This window comes from Cornus florida, unplaced genomic scaffold (genome assembly GCF_030987335.1).
Source record: "Cornus florida cultivar Cherokee Brave unplaced genomic scaffold, ASM3098733v1 CherokeeBrave_3.0.0_Hap2_Chr01, whole genome shotgun sequence".
NCBI classification, from domain to species: Eukaryota; Viridiplantae; Streptophyta; class Magnoliopsida; order Cornales; family Cornaceae; genus Cornus; species Cornus florida.
Window position 1 is genome coordinate 10,963,447 of NW_026775571.1, and position 14,301 is coordinate 10,977,747.

At 36.8% G+C, this 14,301-nt stretch overlaps 1 protein-coding gene across 2 annotated transcripts in view; it reads right to left on the minus strand.

The window, feature by feature from the left end:
• Positions 1 to 625: 625 nt before the first annotated feature.
• LOC132288614 (galactokinase-like) overlaps positions 626 to 14,301 on the minus strand; it is a 24,614-nt gene continuing 10,938 nt past the window's right edge. For both annotated transcript variants that reach the window (XM_059789884.1, XM_059789875.1), the window contains 10 exons: positions 8,571 to 8,665; positions 8,350 to 8,432; positions 7,280 to 7,348; positions 5,917 to 6,102; positions 4,458 to 4,592; positions 4,118 to 4,252; positions 2,537 to 2,607; positions 1,858 to 1,935; positions 1,113 to 1,254; positions 626 to 863 (listed from right to left, as the gene is read on the minus strand). In XM_059789884.1, the coding sequence (XP_059645867.1) occupies positions 753 to 863; positions 1,113 to 1,254; positions 1,858 to 1,935; positions 2,537 to 2,607; positions 4,118 to 4,252; positions 4,458 to 4,592; positions 5,917 to 6,102; positions 7,280 to 7,348; positions 8,350 to 8,432; positions 8,571 to 8,665 (1,105 nt within the window). In that variant the 3' untranslated portion in view covers positions 626 to 752. The remainder of the gene's footprint in view (positions 864 to 1,112; positions 1,255 to 1,857; positions 1,936 to 2,536; positions 2,608 to 4,117; positions 4,253 to 4,457; positions 4,593 to 5,916; positions 6,103 to 7,279; positions 7,349 to 8,349; positions 8,433 to 8,570; positions 8,666 to 14,301) is intronic.

The following is a 14,301-nucleotide window of genomic DNA, read 5'->3' on the forward strand; positions in this document are numbered from 1 at the left end:
TTTGGCTTCAACCCTAATAGGTTTTAACCATAAACTTTCATTATAGCATTGGGTGTAGCCAGATATGGTGGTGGTCTATTATTTTGTTTCATATTAAGAGGTTTTATGACTAGACAAGCTGGTATGACCTTTGTAGAGTGAAGGGCTTCATAGGGAAATCTTATCATTTAGTGGTTAAAAGAATTTATTAGTTTGGATACATTTATGATATTGCAAATATTACTTTATTACAGAAGCTTATCTTTGTCCATCCCATTGGAGTATGTGAGATATATTACATGATTTACTGGATTATCTTGTCTGTACTCTTGTGCTGAAAGAGATTCTTGGCTTTTTGAGGAAATAAGTAACATTTTTGCCATCATATATTTATTATTATATAATAATATGTATAATTAGGGTAAATTACACTGACCTCTCTTGAAGTTTAGTCGATATAGATCGACTTTCCATTCGTTAACAATCAACCACAAAAAATGCTAATGTCAGCAATTTCTAGGTCAATGTAATTTGACAAATAAGATGAGAGGTCAATGTATATTAACACTTCAGGGAATTTAGTGTAATTTACCCTAACATAAACGTGTATATTCTCAAAAAAAATAATAATAATAATAAATAAATAAATAAAAAACAAAAAATAAAAGATATATAATGTTGAAGTTAAAAAGGATGCACTTTATTATTTAGTGAGATGTGATATAGTTTCGAGAAGAGAAGAGTAGAGTAGGAGGAAGTCTAGGATATACAAACTAAAATTTGAAAATAGCGGCGCCATTTGACGGCTTGGAAGCAAAAATGTAGAGGCCAAGATCAAACTTGCTTATCACCCCTTTTTCAATCCTTGATTGATAAAATTGATCCTGATGCAAACACAAAGTCATATTGATTACTACAAGTTCACCAATATTTCTAGTTTAAAAGGCACTCGAATATCATGGATGGACCAGTGAAAACAGCTTTCAAGTACTCTGACAACGTAGAAGAATTTTTAGACAACTATATAAGCTTGCTTTTTTTAAACCAGCCATTTTTAAGTCATTTTTGTGAAATCTTCCGTTCTAAGCAACCGATTAAAGCTATATTTCCATGTAACGGAACGTAAAACTAACCTTCAAGTCGAGGATGAATTGTGGGACACTACTGTCTTTCACTAAAGCAACTGCACAACCACCCCAACCAGCTCCGGTAAGTCTTGCCCCAAGAGCACCATTATTTCTACAAATCTTTACAAGTTCTTCCAATTCCGGGCAGCTAATTTCAAGAACAATAAGAAGTCATCAGTCAATAGGATAATAAATGTTGGAGGTGTATTTTTTTATCAAATGGATGATGCAAAACTGCTAATTCGGGATTTATAAGCATGTCTCAGGCTCTCAGCTACTTTTGAAAAGGAAGAAAAAAAAAAAAAAAACCCAAACAATTCAATATAGAGTAACGAATAATCACATTTATTGTTTGTCATAACCAAACTAAAATAATCTTTAATGCGATAATGAAGAAGTAATTAACGAGTAAAATGGTTTTATTGATTTCTTTGTTCATTTTTTAACTAAGAAACTTAAATAAAAAGTACTTGTATGTTTAAGATCCCCAAAAAATAAAAAATAAATTCTACATAGACAGCTTCATAACATATGCGAAAGATATTCTCAAACATTACATGTGCATATATATATATATATATGCCTGTAAGAAGGAGCATGTGATGCATGTGCTCGAGAATATGCAAGCTACTAAGTAGTATAGCAGAACATTGACATTCTTTTATGTTGAGAGATCTACTACAGTCTCACTTTTTCTTGTCATTATTGTTGATAATATTGTGCACACACATTCAGGAAACGCGGCTCATACCTGCACTCATATAGAACACTGCAGCTGTGGTGGCTCTCATTCATAAGGTCACCAAGCTTCTTCAGCATGTCCTCTTCACTGCAATAACAACTCATTGGAGGTTAAAGTTCAACAAACTTGAAAAACAAAGTGACTGAATTTTAGTTCCAGAAAAGAAACTCGAGACTTTTTGAGAAATTCTTTAGGTTTCTGAATGCTTCTAGAGATGGACTGAGAGAGACACTGGAATACTGGATATGAAATAAAATGGATGTCAAACTAAAAGCTGGAGTCAAAAGAGTCTGGAAAACTTAGTTGCTTTTTTGGCATTAGGTTGTATTAATACATGAACAAAAGATGCAATGACTGAAGCTCACGAAACATCAAATTGCAATAACAAATAATAATAATGACCAATATGAGCATATAATGGAAATATAACAATAATGAACATTGTTCAACCCTAATCAGCCATTTAATTTTTCAATTAAATTTTTCAAAACAATTATTTACGCTGCACAACAAATATTTCAATTTTATCATAAGAAACAAATTAATTTTAGATCAGCAAGTTTAATCTAAAGCAGCTTCGCCATACATTTGCGAGAAAGGTTTTGTCTGACATGAAAAAATTCACTGCACATGCATAAGCATAGATAATACATGAAATGATAGCTTCTGGTGCGAAAATAAAGCCCACCTTAATTTTGATGATACAGTGTCCTTGAAAGCATGCACGCGCTTGGCCTCAGAATAAACGTGGGAAGCTCTCTGGAAAATGGAAGTCAGATCAGAATTTAGAGTGCACTTTTAAAGGGTCGAAATAATCACCATTACTACAAAAAGTTGGTATTTTGGTTGGTAGCAAAATGTAATAAAAATTACTAGGATAACAGAATTCCACAAAGCGGGAAACTAACTTGATGGTACTTGTTGCAAAATAAGCGAAGAGATAAATAAAACAAGTATAACACACAGATATTACGTGGTTCAGCCACTAGGGCCTACATCCACGACACAAAGAGCCCTAAGGGCTACATCACTTTTAATATACTCTCTCAATTCATATACAATACAATGGTGGAGGCTCCTTTATATAGAAGAAATTATGAGAATGGAAAGAATTAGAAAATAGGAAACAAGGAGGATTTTTCTCCACTGATTCCTCTAGTAACACCAAATCTTCAATAATAGGAAACAACATTAATTACTGAAAGATTTTCCTCCACTGATTCCTCCATTAAATCTTCAATACTCCCCCTCAAGTTGGAGCATGAATGCCCAACTTGCCATTGAGATGATGGGCAACAACAACTGTGAATGACGAAGAGAGTAGACGAAGAACAATGCTACCAAATACACCGACAACCCAAACAAGTCAACAAAAAACTGCCGGAGACACTGCAAAAGCGATGACAATGCTACCGAGCACACCAGTAGCCCAAACAAATCGATAAAAACTACCGGAGATACGGCAAAGACAAAGACAATGCTACCGAACATACCGGCAGCCCAAACAAGTCAATAAAAACTGCCGGAGACACGGCAAAGACAAAGAACATTACTGCCGAACAAACCGACAGCCCAAACAAGTCATAAAACACGAGAAACCCTTAGCAACACTTCAGATGCCAAGGGAATACCCCAAAATAGGGGTCCAAACCTAGGAAGAGAAATTAGGCTCTAATACCATATTGTAAAGTATAAAACGGAAGTGAAGAGATAAATAAAACAAATAGAACACACAAATATTATGCGGATCCACGGCACAAAGAGCCCAAAGGGCTACATCACTTTTATAATACTCTCTCAATTCATATAAAATACAATGGTGGAGGCTCCTTTATATAGGAGAAGAAATTATGAGAATGGAAAGAATTAGAAAATAGGAAACAAGGAGGATTTTTCTCCACTGATTCCTCTAATAACACCAAATCTTCTATAATAGGTCTCCTCCACTAATTCCTCCCTTAAATTTCAATAGTACTTTTATTTTCTTTCTTCCAAAAAGCAAACAATCACCATCTTTAAGCCAACTTATATTTAATCATGACTAACAAAAGACACATGGAGTATAATAGCAACCAATATTGATACTCTTTTTTTCCTAGTTGGTACTCACACCACACACAACCCCCCACCCACACACCAAGGAACTGTTTGCACCCAAGAGGAGTCGAACCTTAGACCTAACTAAGTGACTTACCCACTTGACAAACTTAAATAATAACAAAATCATAAATGTAGGTTAAAATCAGTATTGCCAAGTAATCAAAACTACCTGGAATAACTTGTAGTGCCGGGATGCTTTTAGCACATCCAAAGAACTTGGAGAATTGGCAAACATTGACTGCAAGTTTTCTTCAGTGATTTTTTCAACATCTTCAACTGTATATGGTTCTTCATTCAAAAGTTCCTAGAGCAGTGACAAAATAAACAATTAAAATCTGATATAGACGTCTGGGTAGAAACAATTTTATTTTACCTTGAAGCAACCATGAATCCCAGTAATACAGGAATCCTAATATCTAAAGAGAGGGAAAAAAATTATAAAAAGGGAAAAAAGAAAATATATGTAAGTTTTGCAACACACTTGGGTTACATAATAGTTAACTAGATACCTTGACAGCAAGGACGGGATCAGAAGAACCATGATTCTTGGCAAATGAAACACACAGCCCTTCGACATCAGAAAGAGTTTTCACTTTGGATATTGCTTCTTGAGGTCTCATTCCAAGCTTTATAACAAGTACAATCTGCAAAAGTGTCAAAAAATTTAATTGTGAGGATAAAATAAAATTTCTAATGAAAAAAATTAAAGCACTTGCACGTCCCTACCTTACTCTATGGTTTTTTTTCCATATTTCATGTAGATGACAATATCTAACACATAAATAACCAGTCATTTGTCATTCCATCCACACACATGCACAGCCACGTGCTTACACAAGCACAAGCAGGCTCGTACCATCTACCCAAAATTTTGAAAAAGAAGTCAGCTCAACGACTAGGGCATAGTTTTAAATTCAGACATCTTTGATGCCATAGGAAGGTTGTGCGTCTTGACCATATGCCTATAACAGCTGCGCTACTTTGTGTAATTGTTTGCAGTTCCATGAACAAACATCAAAGCACCCCAACAATTATGTTTCATGCATATGGATTTACTTGCTGCATTCAACACAGCAACGCTGATATGAAACGACATAAGGATACACATAACCTAACCGAGAAACATTGTGATATAAAGATTTGTAAGTTGGATTTACTAATAATTAAATTGTAAGCATACCCGGAATATGTCGAGCAATGGAATTAAGGTAAGGCTATGTTCAAAGCAGGAAAGCATAATCCGAAGTTTAGTTCTAGCACAAATTATTTAAAAGTTTGTAAATTTAAATTAGAAGACAAAAAAGAAGTTAATACGATGCTTGTATAAATGGGCAAGTTTTAATCATGCTCAAACCAACTAAAATTTACCCCCGAGTAAGCAGATCTTGATTCAAGGATTTAACAACTAAAATAAAGTGCCAGGCTTTAAGATAATTGTTTTTAATTTTTTTATGCTGCTGGGGTAGAGTGATATTGTGAAAAAAAAAAAATTGAAAATGAAGTGCCTACCATTGACATATAATCCAAAAATCTCAGATCAGACTCCTTAAACCTCTGAATAGAAAGCTAGAACTAAAAAGAAATAGTCATAAGGATATGGAAATGGCATTAGTTATGGAGTGCCTCACCCCTCATCAGCTCATCGCTATAAGTTGGAACACGCTTGTGATAGAAACCCTGGAGAAGTTGCTCAATAGACTTATGTTTCAGAGCATTTTTTCCAAGTTAAAGTCAAAATTGTGGCTTTTAATATTAAGATGAAATGCTTAAGGTCACCTCTAGTCGCCAAGCTCCTTTAAATTTTGTTAAAATATAATTGCTAAATAATTTTATAACAGTAACAAGAAACCAGAATACTCGAACAAGAAGCGAATTCAGAGGACAGTGTAAGGGCAAAAGCAAATCTACCACCCAAGGTAAGTAACTTGTATCAACTTATGACAAATAAAAGAGAATAAACAAACTTACAGCAGCCAGCCGACATTCAACAACCCGATTGTTGTAATTTGTAGCAGCAGTGACTGCTTTCTTCGATTCGGCCAATGAATGGGCTATCACAAAAGACCCACCAGCAGGAAGTTGCACATCAGTTGCACGAATAGGGTTGAAATCAATCAGCTCTGCAAACCCGGATTGAGCCATGACAGAGATTGCCTTTTGAGTGAAACAAGAAATGAACAGATTGATTATGACCAGTAATCTCACTAAAAAAAGAAAACCATGTTGATTCACTTGATGAGCATGAAAATAACATAAATTTCCAGGGAGAGGTATAATTAAAGAACCATCATAATAAAATCATTGGAAACCGATTCTGAGCTTAAACTGTATGAGGGTTTAGCAACAGTGAAATTTGCACAATAATAGATCATTAGTAACTGAAAATTTTCACCATGCGGAACAACGGTTTTAGCTTCTCTGATCAGTTGATGAGTTAATTGTCAATGTAATTTGAGTGCACAACGAATGTGGGACTGAATAATGGTAACACACTAAATAGCTGTTGTTCCATGACTAATTTAAAAGAAAAACAGTGGATCAAACTAACTCGTGACATAGTATACCAACTTGCACCAACAGAAAATTATATAAAATTAAGTTCTGAATCTTCACATATATTACTGCATAAAACTGGGGAAAAAAATATGTTTCTAGTGTATGAGCTCTCATGGGATCAGGTTTCCATATATTACAAACGTGCATAATTATGAATACGAAGAAAAATCCTACAAGGGGTAGTTTTAGCCTAGTAGTTATGCAACTGGGAACCAAGGTGATAATACTTAGATTTACTGATTGTCATACAATGTTATGAAGTTACTTTCACAAGTGGTGATAACGTTGTGGCCTAGCAGTTACAAAACATAATAGATACTATGCATCATCTACAACTGTTTTATAACAAATATTTCCAGGCATTACAAGCTGGCATCTAGGAAAATCAGGTTAATTACCGGAATTTTTTTATATATATACTAGAACAATCAGGTTGACAAAGCACAAGACAATGATAAAAAATAAAATAAAATAAAAACTCCTTCACCCAAACAGCCTAAAAAACAGCAGATTAATGAGACTCGGAAGAAACAAGGACTGAAGTGAAATGCTATACTAGTGCATGTTGTAAAGCAAAATTAGCCACCATTTGATAAGAACAAGAGTTCTTACAATTTTAAGATAACACTAAACAGAAACCACCTAAAATATCTTTCACAATAAACTAAAACATAGAAAAGGATTAGCTCTGACAAGAGCTTGGATCATGTTTGCACAATGTCCTTTTTTAACAATCCATGATGAAAATCATGATTATGGAGCAAGATAGTCAAACCTGGTCCATTCCACCAGATTGTGTCCCAATGTGCCGTTCACATTCACATGTAAGTTGAGCAATTTCTTTCTGTAATATAAAGAATACAATTAGAATAAAATAAAATAAAGGATTTTCACTACTATGTGGCTGGTTACTATTGACAGCTTTTGATTCACTAATCAAGGATAATTGTATTGACTGTGAAGATTGAATGCAAAAATAAGAATACAACAATGCATAGTATAATATAAATTATAAGCTAGGAAGTCAATTCTCATGTCAATGTCAGTTATTTAGAAAGTTCTAAGCATATTAGTGCGCATTCTTCAGAAAATCATTGGTAATATGTTACAAATTGGAACTCATACAAAGAAAGTAGCAAAATGGATACAATGAAGAAGGTTTTGATCAAATGCCTCACATTGTTTTATTAGTTTATGTTAACTTATTTCCTTCCATTAAGATAGACTACAAAACCAAGATATCACAGGACACATAATCTTGTACTCCAATTTGAAAATACTTCCAATTCTTGAGAAACCACCACCAATTTATGCGGAACTAAATAATTCAATGTATTACTACATCAGAAAAGTTGATGGCTGTTACAGATTTTTCACAGCCAAAATATGAGAAGTATACAAAAGAAAATCAATTAAGATAGTTTGGATATGTCTAAAGAAGAACACTAAGTGCATTAATTAGGAAGAGTGACATAATACACATAGAGGGTAATGTTATGGAAATGGGAAGACCGAAAATTAATATAAATACAGTAAGCAAGGAAATATAGGTAACATGTGGTTTGACTGAGACTATGGCCTTAGATGGATCAGAATGGGAAAATAGGATTCATGTATCCGACCTCAAGTAGTTGGGAAAAGGCTTTTTCGAGTTGCGTACCAAACAAAAGCAAAATTCCTTAGGTTGCAGTTTTAGAATGAGATATGGGCACATGGTATGCTATTTTCCAATCAAATGCACTTCTCGGTTCCAATTTGCGATTCTGAAGTCAAACATTTCTGTTTAACTGACATAGAAACTCTATGAAAAACCATATCAACAGCTTTCAAGAATGATAGGAATACCTTTGGAAAGTTCAGATTGAGGGCAGCCATTATAGCAATTGTAGCAGAGCAAACAAATGCTGCAGAGCTAGACAGTCCAGACCCTGTGTGAAAAGGAGGTGACTCGGATGTGACTTCATTTTACAAAACAAGTCTCTCTCGTTCAAAATATTACTGATAAACTAATGAAATTGGACAGCCTTGAAATTGCAATGATACGTGAAAATGATGGGAAAGTATACCTGTAGGAACTGTTCCATCAACGATGACGTCAAGTCCGACTGGTACACCAACATCCAGTCCTTTTGATTTAGCATACTCATAGAAACCTTTATACCTGCAGAATAACGGACCATCAGTCTTTGCGGTGAAATTCTTATGGGAAACAAACATTCATGCAGTTTTGAACTTCAAGGATTAGCGATGTCATGTAACACCAACCACCAACCCCCACCCCGCGCCCGCCCCCCCCCCCCCCCCCCCCCCCCCCCCCAACAAAGAAAATAATAATAATAATAAGAATCCCACCACCATTTGGGAAAACAGTGCCAAGTGTATCACCACGTAGGGGCTGTGAATAAGGTTGTAGAGGTAAAATATTGGACATACCCTGAAAATATAGGTTAAATAAAATTTTGAATAACTCATGGACAAAACCAGCAATTTATCCTTTTATTCAGTGGGATTCTAAAACACTTTCTTTTTCCTTTTTTTTTTGTTCTTTCCCTGGTAAGATTCTAAAACATATTTTAGTTTTTAGGTAAATTCATTTGCAAGAATTCTTTTTATGCAATCATTTCTTTCAATAATTTTTAACTATAAATAACATAGTAAATCCCATGGGTTATGGCTTGTACGGAAATTACATTATTGAAAATTGGTTGAATTGATGACTTCACTTCGATCTCTTCGCGGATGTGTTTGTTACAAAGAAACCACCAAAAGAATAGCAACTATAAAAAAGTAAACCAGTGTGTGTGTGTGTTGAAATATCTATATTATTATTATTATTAGCTGTTTTCAGCCTTTTATTAGGTGTTTTATGTAAGATCCCTATTATCATGGCATCACATAGATAAGATCTCCGTAATCATGGGATCACGTAGATAAGATCCCCATAATCATGGGATCACGTAGATTTTGACATACTTCCTGTTTTTCTTTGATTTGATTTCCTTTCTTTGTACCCTATTCTTGTATATAAATATAACTCTTGGCTCTCACTTTGAATAAGCCAAAACCCAAAACAACTTCTTTTTGGTATCAAAGCAAAACAAAAACCTTCGCCTCCCCAACGCCGCCACCTTCTCTCTCCCTCTCTCCATTTTCCCTCACCTCCGGCGCACCTCCATCTCCTCCCAGCCCTTGCGCCTGACCCCTCGGGTAACCCTCTGTTTTTTACTCCTTTTTTAGGAGAATTCCCTTAGGTTTTTATGACCTAAGAGTCCTTCTGGTGTGTTTTTTTCTTTGTGGGCTGCCGGTGTTTGTTCAGCAGCATATTTGGAGGAAAGCACCGATTTTTTCGGCCTTGTTTTTTTCTCTTTCCTCCTACTTTGACGTGTGGACCAGCCTTATTTTGGTACTATGACTGATTCTAGTAGCCAAAAGGACACTTTATCCTCGGTCCAGCATACTTTATGTTCAGCACATCATACTCCGGCACATTGGGTTACTAGTGTGCTCTTGAATGGGCACAACTTCGTATCTTGGTCCCGTTCTCTTCAACTCTATAGTGGAGGGAAAGGAAAACTGGTTGGCTTTTGGGTCTAGTTAAGGAACTGGAAGAGACGGATACTAAATATATTGCATGGGACATGGACAGGTGCACCATTCTGGGTTGGATCTTCAACTCAATGGAGGAGCGTATCTATAATATGTTCATGTTTCACACTTTCGTTTTTCGTATGTGTCAAGCCTTTAACAAGATGTATGCCCATTCCCGTAATGACGCTCGTATCTTTGAACTCTATCAGGAGATTGCTCATGCATCTCAGGAGACACTCAAGCTGTCAGTATCAGAGTATTTCGGGTACCTCCAGTCTAGGTGGGAAGAATTAGCACAGTATGAACCTTTCTCTGATTTCTCTGAAGAAGTTGCAACTCTTTTGGTCAAGAGACTGGACCACCAACATACCTACCAGTTTTTGATGGGTTTACGATCTGAGTATGATGCTCTTAAAACTCAAATCATAAACACCTCTCCTATGCCTAATTTATATAATGCCTTCGCTACTGTTGACCATGAAGAGCATAAATCTCTCAGCCAATAGCTTTACCAGAGACTCCAGTTGATCAGATGGCTCTTGCTGCTAATAATAGAATTTCAGAGGGAAAGATTATTTGTCAACATTATGGAGCCACAAGTCATGTAAAGGATCGTTGCTTTAAGCTTCATCCCAAGCTAAAGCAGAAATTTTCTCGCTGGCGGTGGCCGCACTACCGCAATAGCCAATACTATTGGTGGGTATACTACTCCACAAATTGTTGTCCCTCCTGCTTCAACTCCTCCCAGACCATCTTTTCAGCACTTCAATCAGTTACAGTCCCAGATTGGTCAACTTCAGGAGCAGTTTGGAGCTTTATCTACCAGAACTGGCTCTTCTATTCCCACGACTACTATAGCTACTGGTACGCCTTATGCTTTTCATGTTTAATCGGGAAAACCTACTTGAGTTCTGGATTCCAGAGCCAATGATCACATGACTGGTGAATTGTTATTATTTTCTACTCCCGTTACCCTTGTTAATCAGACTGTTAGTCTAGCCGATGGATCAACCACCATTATTCGTAGTAAAGGAGATGTTCATTTATCCCCTGATATTATTTTTGATGTCAAGGGCTTATTTGTTATTACTTATATAATGTTGGGGCTTATATGTAATTTTTTAAACTTGTTATTATAAATAGAATGTGGTGGAAGGATGAAAGTATAATTTCATTCTTTCTCTTTTTCCCCATCTCTCTCTTTTTTTCTCTCATCCGCTTTCTTCTCTTTTTCTTCTTCTTTATCACTCATTCTTGATTTGATTATATCTTAAAGTCAATATGGTATCAGAGCATGGTTTGTAAAGCTCTAGGTGTGTAATTGAAACCCTAGGGCAAGTTTGTGTAAACCCTAGTGCGAGTGAAGGGTTCTGAAGAGATTCCAAGATGGGATTTGTTTTTTTGGACCTGTTTTTTATTTATTGCAGTCTCGATCAATTTTTTTTGTGTTCACGGGGTTCTGCAATAGCGGCTTTTTCTTCGTCGTTCGCAATTCTGGTATGGTCTACTTTTTTGCTTTCTAGGGTTTGTTTGGTGATTGTGTGGTCGCTATTTTATGCATCTCAGAAGACGGTTGAAGTTTGTGTGTTAGAGAGGTGGTTCTCTACGTATTTTGTTGCTGTTTTTGTTTCTGAGGATTATATACCTAGAAACTGTTTAATAAAATGTCTGGCTGAGAGGTGACTTCAAAAGAAGTTGGGTCTTCTTCTAGTCTGACTCCAATATTAGGAGGTAATAATGATCACCATCCAGACCTTTATATTAAGACTGTTAGGCTGGGTTAGACGAACTATATGGAGTAGGCTCAATCTGCTTGTATGTATGTCACTGGTCGTAGGATTATCGACCATATCGAAGGGACTGTCACATATCCCTCCAAAAGCGATCCTGAATTCAAATTGTGGAGTGCAAATAATGCACTAGTTATGACGTGGTTGTTGCAATCAATATAGCCACAGATCAGCAAAGGGTTTGTGAAAACAGCTAAAGAGCTATGGACAGCTGTGGAAGAGGCGTATTCCTCATTTGGTAATTTTGCAAAACTGTATGGACTCCAACAACAGATTTCAAGATTCAAGCAGGAAGACCAAACTCTTGCTACATATTACCACACTCTACGTGGTAAATGGGAAGAGTTAGATCACTACCAAGACTACATACTTATGTGTGCAGCTGATGTTAAAGCATTTCATGCTATAGTAGAAAGGAATCGAATCTATTAGTTCTTGGGTGGTCTGCATCCGAGATACGAGCATGCCAGAGTACAAGTGTTAGGCAGGTATCCAACCCCAACTTCTGTTAGAGATGTGTTTTCGTATATTCAAGCTGAGGAGAGTAGAATGAAGGCTATGTTTGCACCTGTATACACTAAGCTTGAGCCAGAAGTACCATTGTCTCAGAGGTCTACTCTTGCCACACAACAATGGAACAAACCCAACCCTCCAAAAGGAGGGAAATAGGATAACAAAAGCAAGTTGAGGTGTGATCACTGTGGGCGTACGCGCTACACTAGGGAAACATGTTGGAATCTACACGGTCGCCTTACTCCAGCTCCTACTAATGCCAATGCTAGGCCAAGGCCCGGTCCATTTAGGGGGTTATCTACGGCACATAATGCAAAGCGTGAGACTATTTTTACTGGTCATGCCTCCTCAAGGCCACCGAGTTCTTTGTCCGAGGCTAAACTTGATGCTCTCCGACATCTACTAGCACAACATTCCTCCGTTTCCACCTCTAACTTCGCTCAAATTGGTACCTCTCATTCGGCACATTAGGTTTCCACATTATCTGGTGGGCCACCCTGGATTATTGATTCAGGAGCCACTGATCACATGACTGGTATGACATCTGATTTTTCTTCGTACAGTTTATGTTCTAGTAAGGATAAGGTTAGAGTGGTTGATGGCACCTTCACCTCCATTGCAGGGAAGGGCACTGTTTCTGCCTCTCCTAATCTTACCTTATCCTCTGTTCATCATGTCCCAAAGTTTACCAATAACCTCCTTTGTGTCAATCACATTACAAAAGGCTTGAATTGTAGTGTAACCTTTTTTCCATCTCACTATGTGTTTCAGGACTTGGACATGGGGAAGACGATTGGAAGTGGACGTGAGGACAATGGCTTGTATTTGCTGAACGCGAGGCCAACTTCTTATTATAGTGCAAATCAATCTAGTGTTGGGAATAGCAATGTCAATAAAGACCTGTTTATGCGATGGCATAATAGACTAGGTCATTTACCTCTTCCTGTTTTGAAGCATGTGCTTCCCCATTTTGCTTCTATTGAATCTTTTGAGTTAAATTGTGAAACATGTGGTCTTTCTAAACAACGTCGTGTTTCTTATCCTACTAGTATTAATAAAAATATAGCTCCTTTGCAACTTGTTCATTCTGATGTGTGAGGTCTTGAATCTACTACATCGTTACTTGGTTTTTCGTTACTTTGTTGTGTTTGTTGATGACTTTAGTTGATATACTTGGATTTATCTTGTGAAAACCAAAGATGAAGTTCATTCCATTTTTAAAACCTTTCATAGGATGGTATGTACTCAGTTTGGTTATCCCCTCAAAATCCTTCGATGTGATAATGGAGGAGAGTTTATGTGTAGTGGTCTTGCCTCCTTTTTTGTTGATAACAGGATTGTCCATCAAACCTCTTGTGTCGATACACCACAACAGAACGGTGTAGCTGAAAGAAAACACCGTCATATTATGGAGGTGACCCGTTCTCTTCTAATTAGGATGGGAGTGCCTAAAAGTTATTAGGCTGATGCAACCTTAACAGCTACATACCTTATCAATCACATGCCTTCTAAGGTTCTTGGTTATCAATCCCCCTTCTCTGTCTTACACCATGACACAGCCTTGTTTACTGTCCCTCCGAAAGTGTTTGGTTGTGTTTGTTATGTTCACATTCATCATCGCAAGAACAAAATGGACCAGGCAATCCGATGTGTCTTTCTTGGAAACTCTGCCACTCAGAAAGGGTATCGGTGTTATAACCCTACCACTCGTCGTCGCTTTGTCTCCATGGATGTTACATTCTTTGAGTCTGTTCCTTTTTTTTTTTTATTGCTCGGGATTCTCTACAGGGGGAGACTACTATACAGGTAGAGAATCTGTTGTCCATTCAAAGGGAATGCCCCCTTCCTTTGCCTGTTCCCATTCACTTGAAGAAATGAAGGCCCTTGAAAAGAATGGTACTTGGGA